The following is a 20,398-nucleotide window of genomic DNA, read 5'->3' as shown; positions in this document are numbered from 1 at the left end:
CACACACACAGTTTGTGAAAATGGAAACTTTAAATAAAAAGCTAAAAATGACTGAGAAATAAATCTCTTTGAAATCTAAAATTGTCTTAAAATTTATGACAATGCTCATATATATATATACATATATGTATATATATGTATATATATATATGTATCTCCACAACAAAATCCACAATACTGATTTTGTTTATGTGTATGGTGGGGTGGGAGCTGCACTGCCAGTCCAAAGACGAATTTCAGGTATCAGTTCTCTCACACCATGTGGGTGTGAGATCTAACATGTCATTAAGCTTGTACCTGTACCCACAGGGATACAGATAAAGCCCAAATCCAAAGATACAAACCACCTGAACATAGGAAAACTTCCAAGCGGCTCTGTACTCACAGATCTTGTAATACATCTAACCTACATTGTTCTCAATGCTTCAAAGTTTTAAATTCAAACAGAATAAAGGCCAGGGATAGACTGACTTGTGGAGGAAGTAGGGTTAGCTATAGCCCAACTGCCTGCAACTCACTAGGTAGACCAGTCTAACCTCAAATTAACATCAGCCTGACTCTGGCTCCCAAGAGCTGGGCTAAAAGGTGTGCGCCACCAAGCCAGGCTGAAATGGACTGCTTTTAAAGCAGCAAACAAAGCACTTGTCAGAAATGAGTCTTAAGAGGGCTGGGGACAGTTAGCAGGCACACACGCTTGGAGCCTGAGTTCTGATCTAGAACGCATATAAAAAGCCAGGTGGTAATAGAACACACCTCTAATGCTGGTGCTGAGGACACAGGGATAGGAGTCCCTGGAGCTCACTGGCCACACAGACCAATCAGGAAGCTCCAGGCTCAGTGAGGGAGCCTGTGGGGAGGGGATCAGTGGCACCTGAGGAAGGCACCCAAAATCCACCTCTGGCCTCCACAAGCATGTGAACGGGCACGTGTGCACAAGCAAGCACACACACAAAATTCCACAGGAAATCCAAACCTTTGACTTGCTAATTTTATCAGTGATAACAAATTAAAGCTATAGAAACTATTCTGAGAACATAACAATTCCATGGCACCCACTAAGACTTACAGAGACTTTCTGAAGGAGGCTCCACCTGGGATAATAACCAGATCACTGCGAAGCCCAACATATCTTCCGTTAGTCAGTGTTACATATGGCCAAATCGAGTTACCTACGTGGTCTTGTTATTGCCAAACCAATACTATGAGGATCCCAGCAGGACAGGCCTATGTTAGGGCAGAAATGGATGGAGAACAAGGCAAATGGGAATCAGGAAAGTTTCAAAGGGAGCTGAAAAGACCAGGGAAATAATGACCTGAAACTATTATAAAGTGCATCTTAAAATACTGCAAATGACTCGAAAACAGAGAGAGGCACAAGAAAATAAGGAACTTAGGAGTCAATGGGTTGAGGGAACAGCTGGGGTAAGAACAAGCAACACACAGAGGCCTAAATTTAATCTGCAGTACCAGCAATACAAGTTAAAATAAAAATTAAAAAAAAATGAGAGAGCTGGAGACACAATGCACTTGCAGAGAAACTGGGTTTGGTTCCCAGCACCCATGTGGGAAACCACTACTGCTTGTATCTCAGAATCCGGGGGCGGGGCGGGGGGATCTGGCAGCCTCTTCAGGCCTCCTATGACACCTGTCCTCTCGCACACATCCCCTTCTTCCCACATAGACACAGTTAAAACTAAAAATATTATTTTCTTTTTAAAAAAAAAAAATCACCACAGCGGCCAATGATCTGCGAATAAATGTTCACAAAGTTCCATTAAGTCCCCAAAGTCACAGGGTGAGGTGGTTCACGTATCTGGAGGGGCCCCAAGTCATGTTGTATTCCTTAGCCTCAGTTACTCTGTTGCTATTTAATACCCCAATTTGGCAGGTTTATCCATGCTACAAAGTATAGACCACACAACTGCCTTTAAGGCGTCCATTTCAAGTATGGGCAACAGAAGGGAAGAGAAACAACTGGGCCTTCTCGTCTGCTACTCTGCCATAGGGGTATGGTATACAACTCAAGAGACAAGAATTTTGAAGCAGGCAGCCATGAGCTGCTGGTCAGCCTAGGCTACAGAAAGAAATACAGACTCAAACCAAAAAAATATATATATTAAGAGAAATTCCTAACTTCAAACTACGACAACTGTATCATGAACATATATGATCTTTCTAAATGTCCTATAAGGGTATGGAAAAGCCTAAGTTTTGTAACCTTCAAAGCCCCAAACATCTAAACAGCTTCCCAAATTAAGAAAAAAAAATTCTTCTACATACCCAAATACCAGTCATTGAAGCTGCTCCTAACATGGGTCTTAACGATGCCAATAAGCCCTACACTTTAAATAAAAGCTGGCCCTTACTTGACTATTTTAACTTCAGTTTCTCTCATCTCGACCCCCTGATTTTCAATGGCAATAAAAAATCTCTTCTCTGACCCGCATTTGAATCATTTAAATCTTACATAAAGGGGACTATATTGTACAATTAAAAGGGGCAAGAGCCCCCAAGTAAGTCTGAAATGCTTTAAGTATTCAAAGACTTTTATACAAAGTGTTACAATCCAATGTCGTGTTTGGATAACTGACACATTCGTGCAGTGCAACTACGTTCTTCTGCGAACACAATTCTTGATTGTAAAGAGGAAACAAGGGCCAAGCGGAGCTACAGAACCAGTAAGGTAACAAGCTAAAGGCGTCATAGATTTCTTGGCTGTTGGTGACAGGCAGGAGGCACACCCCTAGCGTCAGCCAGAAACACTACATGGTGAATTCCACCTAGGGATTAATGTGAAAGTAAGCAAAGGAAAATTTAAATCGCCATGGTTCAAAAACAACTGCCCCAAGCACCGGACAAACAAAGGTAACAAAACAAAAAGAACATTAAGAAGATATTAACAGTATGAGTATTTCTCTAGGGCCGAGATGCTCCGTGTCTCAACGAATATACACGCTGGCCCTTTCAGGTCCACCAATGCAGAGAAAAGCAGCCGCGAAAGAAAGCCCCCTAAGTTGCATACAGCAACGAGATAAATACGAAAACGAACGAAGGCAAGAAAGTGGAAGGATTCCTGCCAAGGCTCACTGCTGGAAAATGCAGAGTGAGTGGGAGGAAGCACAACTCTGGAGAAGTGGGTCTTACATAAAGCGCCATTTGCCGCACACTATCATTTGCACAGGATTTCAGAATCCCCAACCTGGAAACCGAAATCTGGGGGTGGAAAGTGGGCTCCACGTGGAGGAGGAGAGGGAGGGGGCAGACCCACGGGGCAGGGGTTCAGCAAAGGCCGAGCGAGACGGCAGGTCGGGGCTACGCGGAGGCCCACAGGCTTAAGAGCCCGGGGGCGGCGGCGCTGTTGGCGATCGGAGGCCCGGGGGCGGCGAGGATCGGGGCGCTCGGAGGCCTCCGGGTCGCCGGAGGGTGGGGGTGGCAAGGCTCTGGGAGCGGAGACGTCCAGCGCTTGCAGGGGGGGCGGGGGCGCACGGAAGCCCGGAGGCGAGCCGGAGCTGGGGGGCTTGCAAAGGCCTTGCAGTTTACAGAGGCCAGGGAGCGCGCGCAGGGCCCGGGGGCGCACAGGCGGCCGTGGACCTCGAGCCCGGCATCCGCAGTTCTTTTCTCCCGAGAAGAACGCGCCGGGCCCTCCCTCGCCCGACCCAGGAGCCCAGGTCTCACCATCTTGCTCGGCGGGCGGCGCTGGCGGCGGGCGGCGGCTGTGGGTTCCGCGGGACGCGGCGACGGCGGCTGGCTATCCGGCGCCGGCTGGGGTGCAACGGGGCCTGGACCCGGAGCGAAGCGGGCGGAGTCCGGGCTGGAGAGGCGTCGGAGGGTGGAGAGGGTTGCAGCCTCACTCACGCACACGGACGGCCCCAACTCGCTGCAGCGGCTCGCTGCTGACCGCAACCTCAAGGCACGGAACAGGGCGCGCAGAGGGCGGAGCGAGCGCGGGGCGGGGCGGGGCGGGGCTTGCGGGAGGCCGACATCCGGGAACCCGCTCCCGGCCGTGCCCACGCTCTCCAACCGGAGCGCGCCCAGAGCGGCGCGCTACCCGCCCCGCCTGCCAGCGCCTGCTGCGTACGGTGCGCCGGGGCGGAGGCGGACGTCTTGACGTCCGCGGAGGTGCGCTTCCTGTGATGCGACTGGAGGAGGGCGGGCGGTAGGAAGGCTCCTCGTAGGAGGAAATGGAGCGATTAGCTGGACATGGCATGGAATTGCGCCTGTCTTTTGGATACTGTGGCACTAATGCGAAGCACGGGCAAGACCGCACTGTAGAGTCAGGCGCGCCAAGGGGAAAGTCGGATAAGCAAAGCTAGCTTCAGCTTGAGCTTTGGGGAGCTGCGGACGAGTAGAGGGGTTGCTTCCCACTCCACCCGCAGGCGACCCTTCTGCTGGTGCAGCAGCCTTTACGAGATTGCCCACTTAAATCCATGTAGTAGTAAGGGTATCTCCGTAATGGTGGCAGTTACCTTACTGTAAGAAGTAAGACTGCAGTAGGTGTCGAGTGATGGTGGCACACGCCTTTAATCTCAGCACTTGGGAGGCAGAGGTAGGAGGATCTTTGTGAGTTCGAGGACAACCTGCTCTACAAAGCGAGTTCCAAGACAGCCAAAGTTACACAGAGAAACCCTGTCTCAGGAAACAAAGCAAAAAGACCACGGAAGGTAATGAAATCCACAGATAGAAGTTTAAAAACAAAAAGTTGGTAGGAGAGGTGTGATAAGGATAACTAACATATTTATGTTGCAATTATTTGTGATAGCCACCTTTTGGATGGTTAGAAACCTAAGGTCAGCCGTGCCGCAGTGGTACACACCTTAATCCCAGCACTCAGAGGCAGACACAGGCGGCTCTCTGTGAGTTCGAGGCCAGCCAGGTCTACAGAGTGAGTGGGGCGGCGGGTGGGGACAGAAAAGAAAAAGAAACCTAAGAACCTAAGGTCAGAGCCAGGCGGTGGTGACACACACCTTTAATCCCAGCAGCCGTTCTCTTAACTCCATCTTCTGTAAAAGTTGGGTGGTTTTGTTTTGCTTTTTAAACCTTGCTCTAAATCGTAAGAGCAGCTTTCTACTCCATTTTGAGGATGGGAAATGCCTGCACCAGGGTGGACACATGAACACAGCACTGACAAATGGCTTATAGCTTGGAGTAGAAAGATTGCCATCCTATGGCTTTATCAGGGCAAATTGAAACTGTAACAGCACATGGGATTGTTACAATCATATCAGGAAACCGGGTGGAAGAACTTATTGGACACATCAAACTCAGAAAAGAGTGTAACTTCCTAACCTGGACTCAGAGACAGATACCTAGTGCTGTGATGGCAACAACCCCCACAAATCTGTCATCTGACCATTCTGGGGGCTGGAGCTGATAGGCAAAGAACTCCTCTGACTGTCCCTGAGGCTTCCAGTCAGCTGAGGCACCACTGTTGATGTGGTTTACTCAACCCCAGCTGCCTGCCTTCTAGTCTCCCATCTGAACCATTCATCCATTCCTTCATCTGGGCCTAGATCCCGCTCTTTGTCCTCCACATCTGAACTCACTCCTATAGCTTCCTATTTAAACAATGGCACTCCCAACAGCTGGCTCCAACATCTCTCCTAAAGCTCAGGCGTTTATTTTAGCATCAAAACAAACTACATTTCTGTCATACCAATGAAACCTTCTAAACTCTGTTGCTGCCCACTTCTCTTTGCAGACATACTGTAATCGATGTATATATAGATATATTTATTGTATGATCTGAGAGTAGAAGATAAGCCTCAGACAGGATCACCAAGGAAAACATGAACAGTTGGCAAATAGCTGCCATTGAAACTACAAAACTCTGATTTTTTACTATTCAATAAATGAAGATCTTGTGGAAAGACGCAAATGTTTTGGTCTATGTTTCTGGCATAGAACACTCGTGACACTTAGCATTCAGACATTAGCAGGTTTGGCAGCACTTGAGGAAGTATCCCTCTGTCATCAATCAGCTTGGACCTCATTTCCTGTGGCTCTGGTGACACTAACTTCAAGGAGAAAAAGTACCACAATTGCCCCTCCTCAATATTCAAATACTATCTGAAAGGGAGAAAAATGGAGGTAGGGTTTTCCTGAGATTCCCTATGGGAAGGTTATTTCTTCCTGTTATAGTATGGGTATTTTATAGATGTATGGGTTTTTTTTAGTTATTTTAATCTACTCTGTTACATGATGTTTAAATGTATTTATAATTACTATGTTGTTGTGAAAAGAATGGGACCTGAGTTGACCTCTGGCCCTGGGTGGAGGCATGAGAGTCTGAACAACCATGAGATTACTATCTACCTTATAATGAACAAAGGTTTGCTTATATTCAACAAAGACATGCTATTGTTTCCTTCTGTAAGAGTTAATCAGATAGGTAGTCAGCTACTTGGGCACAAAAAAATGCCCCTTGGGAAGCTGCCTGCTTCAGCAACTTTAAAGAACATGATTCACCTGAAAATGTGATAGTCACAATGACAGGAAATAGAAATAGGGAATGTAGTTTAGGGTAAGAGGACCCCAAAATTAACAATTTTTTCCCTACATTAAAATTCAGAATATCCTTGGCCCTGTCCTAGCTGGAGGTCAGAAATACCAGAAGTACTTCTGGGCTCCAAATCCCTGGTCTAGTCCTTAAATAATATTAGGGTTGCCCCTAGTATGGGGGTGGCTATAGTAGCCATGGAGGTATTTGAATCTCTGGATCCCTCTGCCATTTCTCTGGTAACACCAGAAAGATAAACATCGGATTTGTCACTCCTTGAGGCCAGACCAAAAGAACAGAACATCTCTAGCCTTGAGTGGAGACATGACATTCTGATCTGCTCTGAAGATTAGAACATTTCATACTGTTATCTCTTCACTTAGTGAATCAATTTGGGCCTGCCAAACCTGGCCAAGAAACCAACCCTCAAGAAAGCTGTTTCACTTAAAACCATGCTAACAAGATAGAAAGAGTAATTACTCCCTTAATGAAATAATGTACTTTTTCTTCCCAGAACCCCTACTTCAAAGATTCCCTTATGGGTCTGCCACCTTGCAACTCTGAAAAGCATAATACCAAAGAGTTTCACAATAGCCCTGACTGGGGTACAACAAAGTTTTATGTATTTGGGGATAAACTCATAGTAAGGGTAGCGATCCCCAGTCCTCTGCATGTGCAGGAAACTGGAACCCAACCCAGCAGCAAAGAGAGCTGTGCACGCTTTCTCTCTGCCTTAATAGTACATGAAACCATGCCCAAAGTGGGCCAGTAAATTAAAGTCTATTGGCTGAAGGAGTTTCCACAGCAGCATAACTTTTCCTGTTTCTTCTTTTCTGTCTCTTTCAGACACTGGCCAAAGCCTACTCGCAATTTCTCTTGCACTTGGGGTTTCTTTCTATGAAGCTACCCTCCTTTTGCCATGTGGCTGCTTGCTGACCTAACTCAAAAGGCCAGACTGTCTTCCTCCTCTCTAGCTCCCCTCTCTGTGGTGGCTTGGATGAGAATGCCCCTCATAGGTTCATATATTTGAATACTTAGGGAGCAGCACTATTTGTTAAAGTGTGTGAGACCTCATTGGAAGAAGTTTGTCACTGGGAGTGGACTATGAGATTTCAAAAGCCCAAGCCACATAGGGGATAGGGGCTCACTGAGACCAAAGAGGCAATCACAGAACCTGAATGGGTCTGAGCTAAGTCCTCTGTATATACATTCTGATGTTTAGTTTGGTGTTCTTATAGGACTCCTAACTGGGAGTGGGGGGGGGGGGTGTCTCTGACTCTTTTGCCTGCTCTTGGGACTCTTTTCCTCTTACTGGGTTGCCTTGTCCAGCCTTTATATGAGGGTTTGTGCCTTGTCTTATTGTAACTTGATTTGTATCTCCGGGAAGCCTGCTCTTTTTCTGAGAGGAAATAGAGGAGGAGTGGACCTGGAGGAGAGAGGAGGGGAGGGGCATGGAGGAATGGAGGGGAGGTAAACTGATGTCAAGTTGTAATGTATAAGAGAAGAATTTTTAAAAAAAGTCGAAGTCAATCCCAGTCTCTCACTTCCTGCTGCCTGTGGATCCAGACGTAGACTCTCAGCTTCCTCTGCGCACTGTCTGCCTGTGTGTCATGCTTCGTACCTGATGATAATGGACTAAACCTCTAAAGCTATAAATAAATCCTAGTTAAATGCCTTCTTTTTTAAGAGCTGCTGTGGTCATGGTGTCTCTTCACAGCAATAGAGCACTGACCAAGACAGAAGTTAATACTAGGAGCGGGGTATTGCTGTGGTAGGCCTGACCATGCTGCTTGCTGGCAAAATATGCATTTTAGGACTTTGGACAAAAAAAAAAGCAGTTGAATGTTTTAAACAAGGCTGACTAGGTCATTCTAGTAGGAGTGTGGAAGATAGTGGTACTGTGAGCAATGTAGATTATGACGGACTGGCTCAAGAGGGTTTGGAGGAGAAAAATATTACTAAGTAATCTAGAGATCATTCTTCTGATGTTTTGGTGAAATAGAAAATGTGACTGCTTCATGCCCTTGTTCCCCCCCCCCCCAAAAAAATCTGCCTGAGACTAAATTGAAGTGTTTTGGATTAATGACACTAGCGGAGGAGGTTTCAAGACAACGTAGTATTGACTGTGTCATGTAGCTATTAGTGGCCAGTCTTATCCAAATCTCTAATGAAAAGGAGGAAGTTGAGCAAGAAAAATTACAAAATGCACAGTCTGAGGAGAAAGGGGGCACCAGAAGTGCTATGGAGCTAAGTGGAGTGCTCAAAGAGATAAAAATTTAAAGAAAAGCCTGATGCTAAATGGAATAAAGGGAGTGGTAACTTCGGGGCAAGACCCCACCCAGCCAGGCTTTCAACTTGTTAAAAAGAATTGTATAAAAACTTAAGCAGTGACGGAAACCAACATCTGGTGCAAATATATTTGAATCAGGGACCAAGTTCCAGCTCCATAAAGCAAAAGAAATTAGCAGCTCAGTCACGTGGTTCTGGCTTTACTGTTGAGACTACAAGAAAAGGACGACTATCAAATATCTCTACACAACTAAGCAGAGCTGCTGAGGCCAGATGTGCGCCAGGGGTGTCCTGCATGAAGGCTCAGAGAGGCCGTTGCATGAAGCTACGAAGCTGAAGCCTGGATGTGGTTTGAGAACTCAAGATGTTGGAGATGCCAGAGTCATAGGATACCTGCCAAGGAGAGCTGCTAACCAAGTAGGGAACCAGCCTGAAAGAGGGAAGTATGTGGCAGCCAATAAAGATGAAAGATTTTAAAGGAGTTGGAGATCTGAAGAGAGCCTTGACATCCTTGCCCAGCTGATTTTGGACTTGCTTTGGTCCAGTATTTCCTCACTATGCCCCCTTTCCTCACTTTTGTGATGGTAGTGTATGCCCTGTGCCATTGTGTGTTGGAAGTATGTGACCTGTGTTTCATTTTATTTGACAGGGGATTATAGTTAAGAGATTGCTTTCAGTCTCAGAAGAGACTGTGAGCTCTGAACTTTTCAACAATGTTGAAACTCTTAGAGACTATGGGGGCTTTCGATGTTAGACTGGATGAGTTTTTATATACAAGCTTATGCGGGTCAAAGAGTGGAATGTAGTGGTTTGAATAAGAATTGTCCCCACAGGCTCATAGATTTGTATGCTTAGGGGCTGGAACTATTTGTTGGAGTAAATATGGACTTGTTGGAGGAAGTGTGTCACTAGGGGTGGGCTTTGAGGTTTCAGAAGTCCAAGCCAGGAACAAAGGCTCTTTCTCTTCCTGCTGCCTGTGGATCTATTGCCACCCGCAACTCCAGCTCCAGCTCTCTGCACATACACACACATACTATAATAATAATAATAACAACAACAAAGAAAATCTAAAGAAAAACGATGAGAGAACTAAGTATGCCCTTAATGAGCACTTAAATGCATCCCAATTCCCATCTTCTGTGTAGTTGTTTATAGCCCTTCACAGTTAAATTTGCCCACTCACTCAGAAACGATATTTTTTCTTCTATCTCCCTCAAGCAAACAGCCCAAACTCCAAATGTGCTTGCCCTGACTCTCCAAGTATTCTTGTTCTCTCTCTCTCTCTCTCTCTCTCTCTCTCTCTCTCTCTCTCTCTCTCTCTCTCTCTCTCTCTCTGAAGATTACCCTCCCCCATGTCCCACACCCTTCCTCCCCTCCAGCACCCTCCCCAGCTATCAAGCACTAATTGATTTCCATTGCATTGCCGGGCATGCTTGCTTTCTTTGACCTCTACACTGAACTTTCTCTCTTGGCACCTCTCCATCCCCCTCCTCCCCAAAACTGGTTAGAACTCCAGCTTGAACACACTGTTGTTTCTTTCTCTTAAGCTCCATTAAAATTGCCCTTGAGTTTCCTTCTAATTTTTATAGTAGTGTGTTGTCATCATATTTTTTATTTTATGTGTATGTATGTGTAATGTATTGTGTACAATGTATGTGTGTGTGCGTGCGTGCACATGGCAGTGCACATATGGAGGTCGGAGAATAACCTTGGGTATTGGCCCTTATTTGAGACAGGGTTTCCCTCTTGTTGATTGACTTTGCACAGGGCAGGCTAGCCTACAAGCTTCCAGGGATCCCCCTGTAATGATCTGTTCTGTCCCTTTAAGAGACAAGCAGCTATGCCCACTCCTTCCCCATCTGCTGAGGCAGACAGATCTTTCTTCCTTGCAGCCTGAGTCTCTTCCTTTTTTCATCTCCCTCTAGAAGAGGCAGCTTCTGCCTCTCCCCACTTCTCTCATTTCCCCAAACCCCTCTCTCTCCTCTCTCTCTGCCCCTCTCTCTGCTCTTTTCCTTTCCCCCCTCCCCTTCCATAACCCACTGAATAAATATCCAACCCCACTTTGCATGGTGTGCCTATCCATGTCTGTGTCTCTCCCCCTCCGCCTGGGACCAGCCGCCTTCAGAGAACTGCAGCATGGTCTCATGGCCACCTGCCTGCTGCAGCCACTTGGGAACCTGCAGCTTTTTAAATTAATCCATTACACCCCCTTCTCTGAATCCCATCTCACTGTTGATCAGGCGAAATTTGATCTCACATCTTTGGGTTTGTTCAGCAAGTACTTTATCTATACTGAGCCCCCTCCCCAGCCCCATTCTAAAATCCTTTTATCTACAAGACTATTACCATGCAAGGGGACAGTGTGTTCCCCAGTGACAATTTGATAAAATGACATTTTAAAGCAGTCTGTTAGTGTTGCTTTTATGAGAATTTTTATAATTTTTTTGTTCTATGCTTCTATGCGTCATATCAGCAGGGGCACGGATGGAGGCACGGCTCCACTCTGCCAAGACCTAACAGTGGCCTACTTATTGGTTCCTAATTCCTCTGCTGGCTTCTTGCTGTTCACCACTTGTATTCCCTTTGCTTTGGGTATGCTGCATAAAATGCAGGCATGCAACCAGTAGAATCTCTGACACCTGAAGTAGTTATTTTGAACCCACTGGGAGATAAACCAAAAGAACATGTTTCAACCCAAGGCTTTCTCTCCATGGCAAAAACAAGTAACTATGTTAGTAAGTATTCATTCTCCCCCCCTTTCTCTTTCCATTAAGTTTTGGTGTGGTGCTAAGGACACAGGCAAACCAAATGTTTCTGATAAAGGCAAACATTTTAATTGCGATGGTTAATGTTGATTACCAACTTGGCAGGGTCTAGAGTCACCTGGGCCGTAAGTTCATGGGCACACCTATAGGGGATGATCAAGAATCAGCTAGCCTCTGGCCATGTCTGTGACGCCCGTCTTGGTTAGGGTAATTGAAATGGGAAGTTGCACCCTAAAAAAAGAGCATCATCGCCTGGGCTTGTGTATCGGGCTAGATAAAGGAAAGGTACCTAGCTGACCACCAGCTCCCATCTTCCTCTGCTGCCTGACTGGATGCCATGTGACCAGCTGCTTCAAGCACCAAGGAGCTGGAGAGATGACTCAGCAGTTAAGACACTTGCTGCTCTCCCAGGGAACCGATGCCCTCTTTGGCCTCCACGGGCACCAGACACACATGTGGTACACAAACATACATGCAGACAAAACTCTTCGTTTTTGTTGTTGTTGTTTGAGACAGGGTTTCTCTTTAGCTTTGGAGCCTGTCCTAGAACTCACTCTGTAGACCAGGCTGGCCCTGAATTTAAAGAGATTCATTGGCCTCTGTCTCACAAGTGCTAGGATTAAAGGCCTGCACCACCACAGCCTGGCTGACAAAACTCTTGTACATATAGAATAAATGAAAACTTTTCAAAAGTAAAAGATGACCGAAACTCCTGATACCATTAAGAGAAGGAAGTTCCAGAATTTTGATTACTGTTGAGAAGAGGTGAGTTTGGATGCAAGTGAAGATGTAACGTTCTGAGCTGGACATGTAGTGAGTATAAACTATAAAACTTCAGGATGCTAAGGGGCCTGGTTTAATCTCCAGCACCGAAAAGAAGTACAGTTTGAGTTGATGGAAAAACCCAAGTAGAAGCTGGAAGTGATTTGAGGAGAGAAGAGAGATGTTATAGTCTATTTTAAGATAGGTTGGAACTCCCGCTCAATTCCGGCACTTGGGAGGCAGAGGCCGATGGAGCTCTGTGAGCTTGAGGCCAGCCTGGTCTACAGAGCAAGGTCCAGGACAGCCAAGGCTACACAGAAGGATCCTCCTGTCTTGAAAAATCAACCCCCCTCAAAAAAAAGTTGCAACTTAGATATTCACATCTACTCCTTATTTAGTGATGGGATAAAGAAAGAATTCAAAGGTATGATTAGTAGTACAGGAAAAGAAACCATTAAAAAATAGGGCAATGGGGGCTGGAGAGATAGCTCAGCAGTGAAGAACACTGGCTCCTCTTCCAGAGGAACCAGGTTCAATTCCCAGCACCCACATGGCAGCTCATGCCTGTCTGTAACTCTGGTTCTACAGCCTCTGACACCATCACACAGATATACGTGCAGGCAAAACACCAATGAAAATAACATGAAAGTAAATTAAAAAAAAGAAAGAAAGAAAGAAACAGGAAGAAGGATGCTGGAGAGATGGTACCTCAGTTAAGAACACGCATTCATCTTCTGGAAGAACGGAAGTATGCTCCCAACGCCACACTGACAGTCTCACAGCCAACTGTAACACCAGTTCCAGGGCCCCTGGACTCATGTGCCCACCCCTTTCATACCGATCTACATAATTAAAAAATAACCAAGAGAATTATTCAAGAAGGAAAAAGGAGAAGGATTTATAGCCATATTTGAACATAAGCAGCATCAGGGTTTCAATGTCTCCAAATTACCTGTAGTTAAACATTTCACAATATGGTGTGGTTTTTTTTTTTTTTTTTGACAAGAGTTCTTTGTTAGTTCTACTTTTTCAACAACATGGTAATACCTTGAAAGTCCACTTTGTCTGCAGCTCCTCTCACTGCCATTTATCCCTGTGGAATACCTGGGTACAAAAGCAGCCATTCCTGTTTTCTACGGCATTCCGGCACATTAGTTCTTCCAAACAGTCATCATATCCATGATCTTACTGAGCTAAAAGCCATGTTTGATTGTAATACAAAGAAAACCGAGAGCGAACACCAGCTCCGCCTCCTTCTCCAGAAAACGTACGCCCCAGTCCAAGACCCCCAGACTTGATAATACCTCTATACCTTTTTGTGGCCCAATTTTGGGCTATAAAATTTCCTGGAGGATGTGTACTTAGGTTTCCGGAAGTACATATTGCCTTTTTTCTCAGAACCCTTTTCTATACTGACGAAAAAGTGGGAAGGTAGGCTATCTCCCTGCTCCATGGCGTGGCTGAAGAAGGGTTCCATGGTGCCTGAAATAGCAGAGGGAGTGGGGACATGTCCTCTCTACTCAGCAGCAAAACATTCTGCTAAGGATTCTAAATTCCACCTGAAACTCATTGTTCCATAGAAACCATTGCACCAAGGCTGCCTCACAAACAGTGGCATCCCGAAATTATCTCACTCTAAGGCTGACATTCTGTTTATTTGCTAATGGAAATTTGATAGAAAATGATACTCTTAAAATAATTATGAATTAGTTAGGCATGGTGGCATACACCTTTAATCCATGCAGGAGACAGAGGCAAGTGGATATATGTGAGTTCAAGACCAGCCTGGTCTACACAGACAGTTCCAGGTCAGCCATTAGTGAGACCTTGTCTCAAATAAATAAAGAATAAAATTTGTGAATTTGAGGTGGCTATGGTGGCACATGTCTGCAATCCAGCATTTGGGAGGCAGAGGCAGGAAGATTAGGAGTTTAAGGTCATCCTCGACAATGGATGGCCAGCATGTGCTACGTGAAATCCTACACAGCAATAGCAAAAGCTTATGAATGAATGGACTTGGAGTAATTATATCTGAATGAAAAAAAAAGAAATAAAAAGGAAAGGACTTAAATAAAAAATAAACAAGGACTGTTCCTAGGTGTGGTGGAGGAGAAAGTATATTATAGAGGAAAGGAGAGCACAGCTGGAGGCAGGACGGCTGAGAGTCCAGAGTGGACATGACCAGGCAGAGTTGGGCTGTGTGGGGAAGGGGAGGGGAGGGAGAAGGGAGAGAGGGGAACCAGGTGCAGCAGCCAAGAGGGCAAAGGTCCAAATAGGGTGGGTAACCAAGAAGTCTATCTATAGGGAAGAGTCTCCAGGGGAAGGGCAGCACAGTGCCTGGATGGGAGAGTTCAGGGTAGAGGGCAGATGCCAGCCATACCCTGTAACAGGTAGGGACTGAGGAAGGCTGAGAGAACCTGGTGGCCAGTACCAGCTTTGATATGTTAAACAGGCACCTGGGTCATTTGTCCCAGGTTTCAAACTTAACAAAATACAAGTACAGAGTTAATCTTTTAAAAAAAATTTAAGTATAAATAAAAATTTTAGCTTTATGTCACTTTTCTAATTCTAAAATTAATAACATTGAATTTCTTCAGAGTAAAACCATGATCATTTACTTTTTAGATAAAGTATGAATTAGGATAAGTTTGTCTCCTTCCTTTTATGATCTTAGAAATAGAAACCAGGACCTCAGATAGTATTAGGCAAGCACACAATCACAGGTCTATGTTCTTGGCCCTGTTTTTTGTTGTTGTTTATTTATCAGGAGGATTTCTCTGTGTAACAGTCTGGGCTGTCCTGCCACTCGATTTGGAGACCATGCTGGCCTTGAACTCAGAGATCCACACGCCTTTGTCTCCCACGTGCTGAGATTAAAGGTGTGTGCCCACACTGGCCAGTTTTGTTTGTTTCTGAAATAAAGGCTTTCTAAGTTGTCCAGGCTGGCCTTAAGCTCATGAACTCAAACAGTCCTCCCTTCAGCCTCCTAAGTAAGGAAGACTAGAGGCACATGTCACCACCGTGCCTAGCACTACAAGTTTTAAATCAGAAAAAGTTTTAAAGTATGTAAGTTATTAAACAATGGGCCAAAAGGAAGGGGAACAAAATGATTTAAGATTTGTTCCTAAGGTTCTTAATCGTTCACCTGTTGTATGTCATGATGATAATAGACTGAACCTCAGAAACTGGAAGTCACCCAATAAAATACTTTCCTTTATAAGACTTGCCATGATCATGTTGCCTCTCACAACAATAGAAATCCTAACTAAGACAGAAGTTGGTGCCAGGGACTGGGGTATTGCTGTGACAGCTGGCCATGTTTTTGTTTGGAGGAATTTGGACTTTGCTACTTTGGGTTAGGAAAACAGTGAAATGTGTTAAGCACTGCTTGATGGAACATACTAGTAGGAGCATGGAAGACCTGAACTGTGGGAGACTGTCTGTCTCAGGAGGATCAGAGGGGAAGACCTGAATTGTGGGAGACTGTCTCAGGAGGATCAGAGGGGAAGACCTGAACTGTGGGAGACTGTCTGTCTCAGGAGGATCAGAGGGGAAGACCTGAATTGTGGGAGACTGTCTCAGGAGGATCAGAGGGGAAGACCTGAACTGTGGGAGACTGTCTGTCTCAGGAGGATCAGAGGGGAAGACCTGAACTGTGGGCGACTGTCTCGGGAGGATCAGAGGGAAAGAATTTTAGTATTTTGCTGAGAGATCATTCTTGTGATATTTTGTTTAACACTGGCAGTGTACAGGCATACATAGTGCTAGACAAGGAGCTAAGACTCCTATATCTTAACTCACAGGCAATAGGAAGTTAACTGGGTGTAGCTTGAGCATTTGAGACCTCTTCAGTGACACACTTCCTCCAACAAGGCCATACCTACTCCAGCAAAGTCACACCTCCTAATAGTGCTACTCCCTATGGGGACCATTTTCTTTCAAACCACCACAGGAACTTAAGGGAGCAAACAGTTTATTGTGGTTCAGTTAGAAGTACACTCTACAAGGGCAGGAAAGCCAAGTGTTCCTTCCACCTCAGCCCTGAGGGCACCCCAGACCAGAAGCATGTGCCGCTGTGTTTGGCTATAATCTTTAAATGGGCTAAAATAAATTATTTTTTTTTGTAAATAGGTTTTGTTGGGGGATAATTTTTACAACAGCAACTTGAAAGGTAACTAAAACAGACAATTAGTACTGAAAATTCTGTTGTTGGGATTAACATGACCACGTGGCTCTTGGACCCTTGAGACTTACTTGCAGGTGGAGTGTAAAAGAGTTTGGGACATTGGTTTAGAAAAACCCTAATGTGCTTACGCAGAGCTTACTTGACCATTTTGGTGGGACCTTGAGAGACAAGAATACTGAGAGGAATTCAGACAGTGGAGGCCTGTGAGGTTTCAGAGGGGAGCAAGGACACCAGGAGGGACTAGAACAGGGGCCATTCATGAGAAATAGTCAAGAATCTGTCTTCATTCTTTTAAGAATTCAAAGATATGGTTAGTATCAAGGGATAATAAACTTACAGGAAAAGAAGCATTAAAAACAGGGCGATGGGGACCGAAGAGAAGGAACAGCAGTTAAGAGCATTTGTTGCTCTTCCAGAAGAACTGGGTTCAATTCCCTGCACCCACATGGTAGCTCACATTTGTCTGCAACTCCAGTTCCAGGGCTTCTGACCCCCTTACACAAACAAACATGCAGGCAAAACATCAATGAACATAACATGAAAATAAATTTAAAGAAAGAAAGCAAAAGAAACAGGAAGAAGGATGCTAGAGATTTGGTACCACAGTTAAGAACACACACTGCTCTTTTGGAGAATCTGAGGTACATTCCCAGCACAGCCAGCTGTGACCCCCAATCCAGGGCACCTGGACTGTATCTGAGGTCCTGGCTTCTTTTAAACAGTCCTCTGTCCTAAAAACTTGAGTGAAGTTGAGTTAAAAAGTAACTCAACTAAAACTAACTTGTTTGACAGGGAGTATTAAGACAGAAAAGCATTTGATCTTGTGCAGGAAAGCAGCTGTAACTGTTAGGGAAATCAGTACAACTGAAGAAAAAAAATCCTGCTTCACAGTGGGGGAAAAAGGAAAGACATCCTAAGGCAAAACTCCAAGAACTAGAGGTTGGCACTTAAAGACAAATGACCCAGGAAAGGGTTTCTGAAGGACCGGCACATCAAAGATCATACAACTGTGGTCCAAAGGATACAGACTGGCTACATCTTGAGTTGGAAACATAATATAGCCATGCCATCCTGTGATACTGGCTTTGCAGCCCTGCATTGTGCAAAAGTTTCAGAAAGTAATTAAGGCAGGCAATGTGTGACAGGGACAGAGGCATTGTGTGAAGCTGCAAAGGGGAGGCCTATGTGATAATGTAGATCCAAAGATATGAGAGATGCCAGAACCAGGGGACAGCCACTGATGGAAGCTGCAGGCATGAGGTAGAGCTGGCCTAAGAGAATAACTCCATGTGGCATAGTCTGCAGAGCTAGTGGGTTTAGGCTACCTAAACCATTTGGAGCGCAGCCAGTTTTATCATGAGTTCCAGATGCTAGACACAGTGCTGCAGAATTTAGTGTTTCTCCTGATGGAGTTTTGTCTTTCTTTATTCCAATTCTTCCTTGTTATGCCTTAATTCTTCCATTTTAGAATGGGAAGGTCTATTCTATACCATTTACCTCAGTAGTCTATAACTTGTTCTTTATTTTATAGGCGCGCACAAAAAGACTAATTTGAGTAACAGGTAAGATTGGGCTTTTGGACTTTCATACTGGTGAAATTGTTAAAAATACAGGGACTTTGGAAGCTGTATTATATTTTGCATTATGAAATAAACGTAAAACTTTGGCAGAAAGGGCTGGAAGGTTATGACTTAAAGTGATGTACTTGGGATGGCAAAATAACTCAGTGGATCAAGGTACTTACTGCCAAGACTGATACCCTCATATCAATCCCGGAAACCACATGGTGGAAGGAGAACACACACACACACACAAATACACACACACACACACACACACACAGAGAGAGAGAGAGAGAGAGAGAGAGAGAGAGAGAGAGAGAGAGAGAGAGAGAGAGAGAGAGAGAGAGAGGGATTTAAAAGTTAAAATATCACAGTACTAGGGAGGCAGAAGCAAGTGGATCTCTCTGTAAACTTGAGACCAACCTAGTCTACATAATGAGTTTCAGGACAGCCATGTCTGTGTAGAGAGAGATCATCTCAAAAACAAACAAACAAACAAACAACAAATAATAAAAGTTAAAATAATAACAATAAAAGGAAAGTGATGGTTTAATGCTGTGGAATAGTCCTCTTGTACACTGTAAAGATTTGTCACTTGATTTGGTTTAATGAAACCCTGATTTGCTAGTAGTCAGGCTGGAAGTAGGTGCAGGGTGACCAAACTATGGATGATGGAAAGGAGAAGGGCGGAGTCCAGAGATGCAAGCCAGATGCAGAGATAGCAAGATGGGCACACCATACTGAGAAAAGGCACTTCCATGTGGCATAGTGGAAAAAAGGATAAGGAATTAATTTAAAATGTAAGAGCTAGTTAAAAATAAGCCTGAGCTCTTGGCTGAGCATACCTGGCCTAGCTCTGGAGTTAGCACCTGGCTCCTAATCTATCCTTTGTGTTACAGATACCTTTTGTTACCCATGTGAATCTTGTCTGAGAGTTTCCTATGAATACAAAGTCAATGCAAAACTTGGTTAAGAGGGAACCTGGAAATGCCAAGAGGCGGCTGCAGGGGGCTCAGCTTCTGTGAACTGAATTGCTTTCCCTTTGCCTCTTGGCATTTTTATTTCCTCCTGTTTATACTTTAGCTAGTAAATTTCCACATCTCAAACAAAATGAATAAAGCTTCCAAAAATAGTGCCAAGTGAAAATACCTGATTCATGAGGTACCATGGTTTTCCAGGTTTCCAAGTAACCTGGAAGTAACCCAAGCAAGAAGGCAACAACTGCATGTTCTCTGTCATATGCATATCCTAGGTTGTTGGTTACAAACACATGGGGAGAGGGGTTAAATGTGGTTGTGGTGGTTTGAATGAGAAATGCCCTTTGCCTTCATAAGCTCATGTATCTAAGCACTTGGTCCCCGGCTGTTGGGGCTGTCTGGGGAAGTTACAAAACCTGAATAAAACGACAAGGAAGAATTTTTTTTCTTGTGTCTGAGAAATCTAGAACTGTGTGATTTTTATTTGAACACAAGTAAATCTCCTATTTTGACTTCTTCTAAATTATGTGACAACACAAGGTATTCCGGATTGTATAGTCCTAAAAGGGATCGTCTAAAAGGAAACGCTTTTGTAGTTAAATGTAAGTTACAATTAAATTTATAAATATTGAAGGTTTAATGAATAATTTTGTGTAGAATAAGGCCTCTTATCCATGAGATTATAAAAACTGTTGTGAGATTAGGGAAAGGGCACATTATAAGGAGAGGGGTGTGTGTGTGTGTGGGTGTGTGTGTGTTTGTGTTGAGTGTCATTATTTAACAACTTGAGTGTCATTTATTAACACTTTCTACATTCTTTGAGACAGAGTCTCTCATTGGCCAACTAGGCTAAACTATCTGGTCTCCATGAGGACATAGAGGAGGCTTCCACTATTACTTAAGGGCAACAGGCAATTGATCAGTCATTAACAGGCTGTTTGGGAGGTAAGACCGAAGGAAATCAAAGAAGAGCATCAGAGGCCGAGAGAAGTTCAGGCATACTTTGAAGAAAACCTTAGCAACCCCCAACTGTTTGGCCACAACCTGCCCTTCACCTTGCAAGGTGACACTCCACCTGGACAACATCCCTGGCCAGGTTCCTGCTGAAATTAGTGGCCTGTGACACCGTAACAGGAAGCACAGAACGCTGTCCTCCTGTAGAAATGTCAAGCAGGCAAAACCCCAGAACCCACTGGACAGCTTCCAGCACAGGAGAAAGAAAGGTAAATCTGCAGCCAAGCCCTCTTGAGACAGCCTGGGCCTATGGATAGCGAGATTTGGGCTTCCTGGCTTGGGTGGAGTGAATTTCCCACCAGCATCTTTCTAGGCATTCTTGTGTTTGCTGCCTCAACAGACTGAAC

At 44.8% G+C, this 20,398-nt stretch overlaps 1 protein-coding gene across 1 annotated transcript in view; it reads right to left on the bottom strand.

Annotated features, from left to right (window-relative positions):
* Positions 1-3,924, bottom strand: part of Ppp3r1 (protein phosphatase 3 regulatory subunit B, alpha) — a 44,503-nt gene extending 40,579 nt beyond the window's left edge. Inside the window, exon 1 of the mRNA XM_038342739.1 lies at positions 3,676-3,924. Within this exon, the coding sequence (XP_038198667.1) occupies positions 3,676-3,678 (3 nt within the window). The 5' untranslated portion in view covers positions 3,679-3,924. The remainder of the gene's footprint in view (positions 1-3,675) is intronic.
* Positions 3,925-20,398: the final 16,474 nt, after the last annotated feature.

This window comes from Arvicola amphibius, chromosome 1 (genome assembly GCF_903992535.2).
Source record: "Arvicola amphibius chromosome 1, mArvAmp1.2, whole genome shotgun sequence".
NCBI classification, from domain to species: domain Eukaryota; kingdom Metazoa; phylum Chordata; class Mammalia; order Rodentia; family Cricetidae; genus Arvicola; species Arvicola amphibius.
Note: the sequence above shows the minus strand (reverse complement) of the source record. Positions and strands in the feature narration are given on the sequence as shown.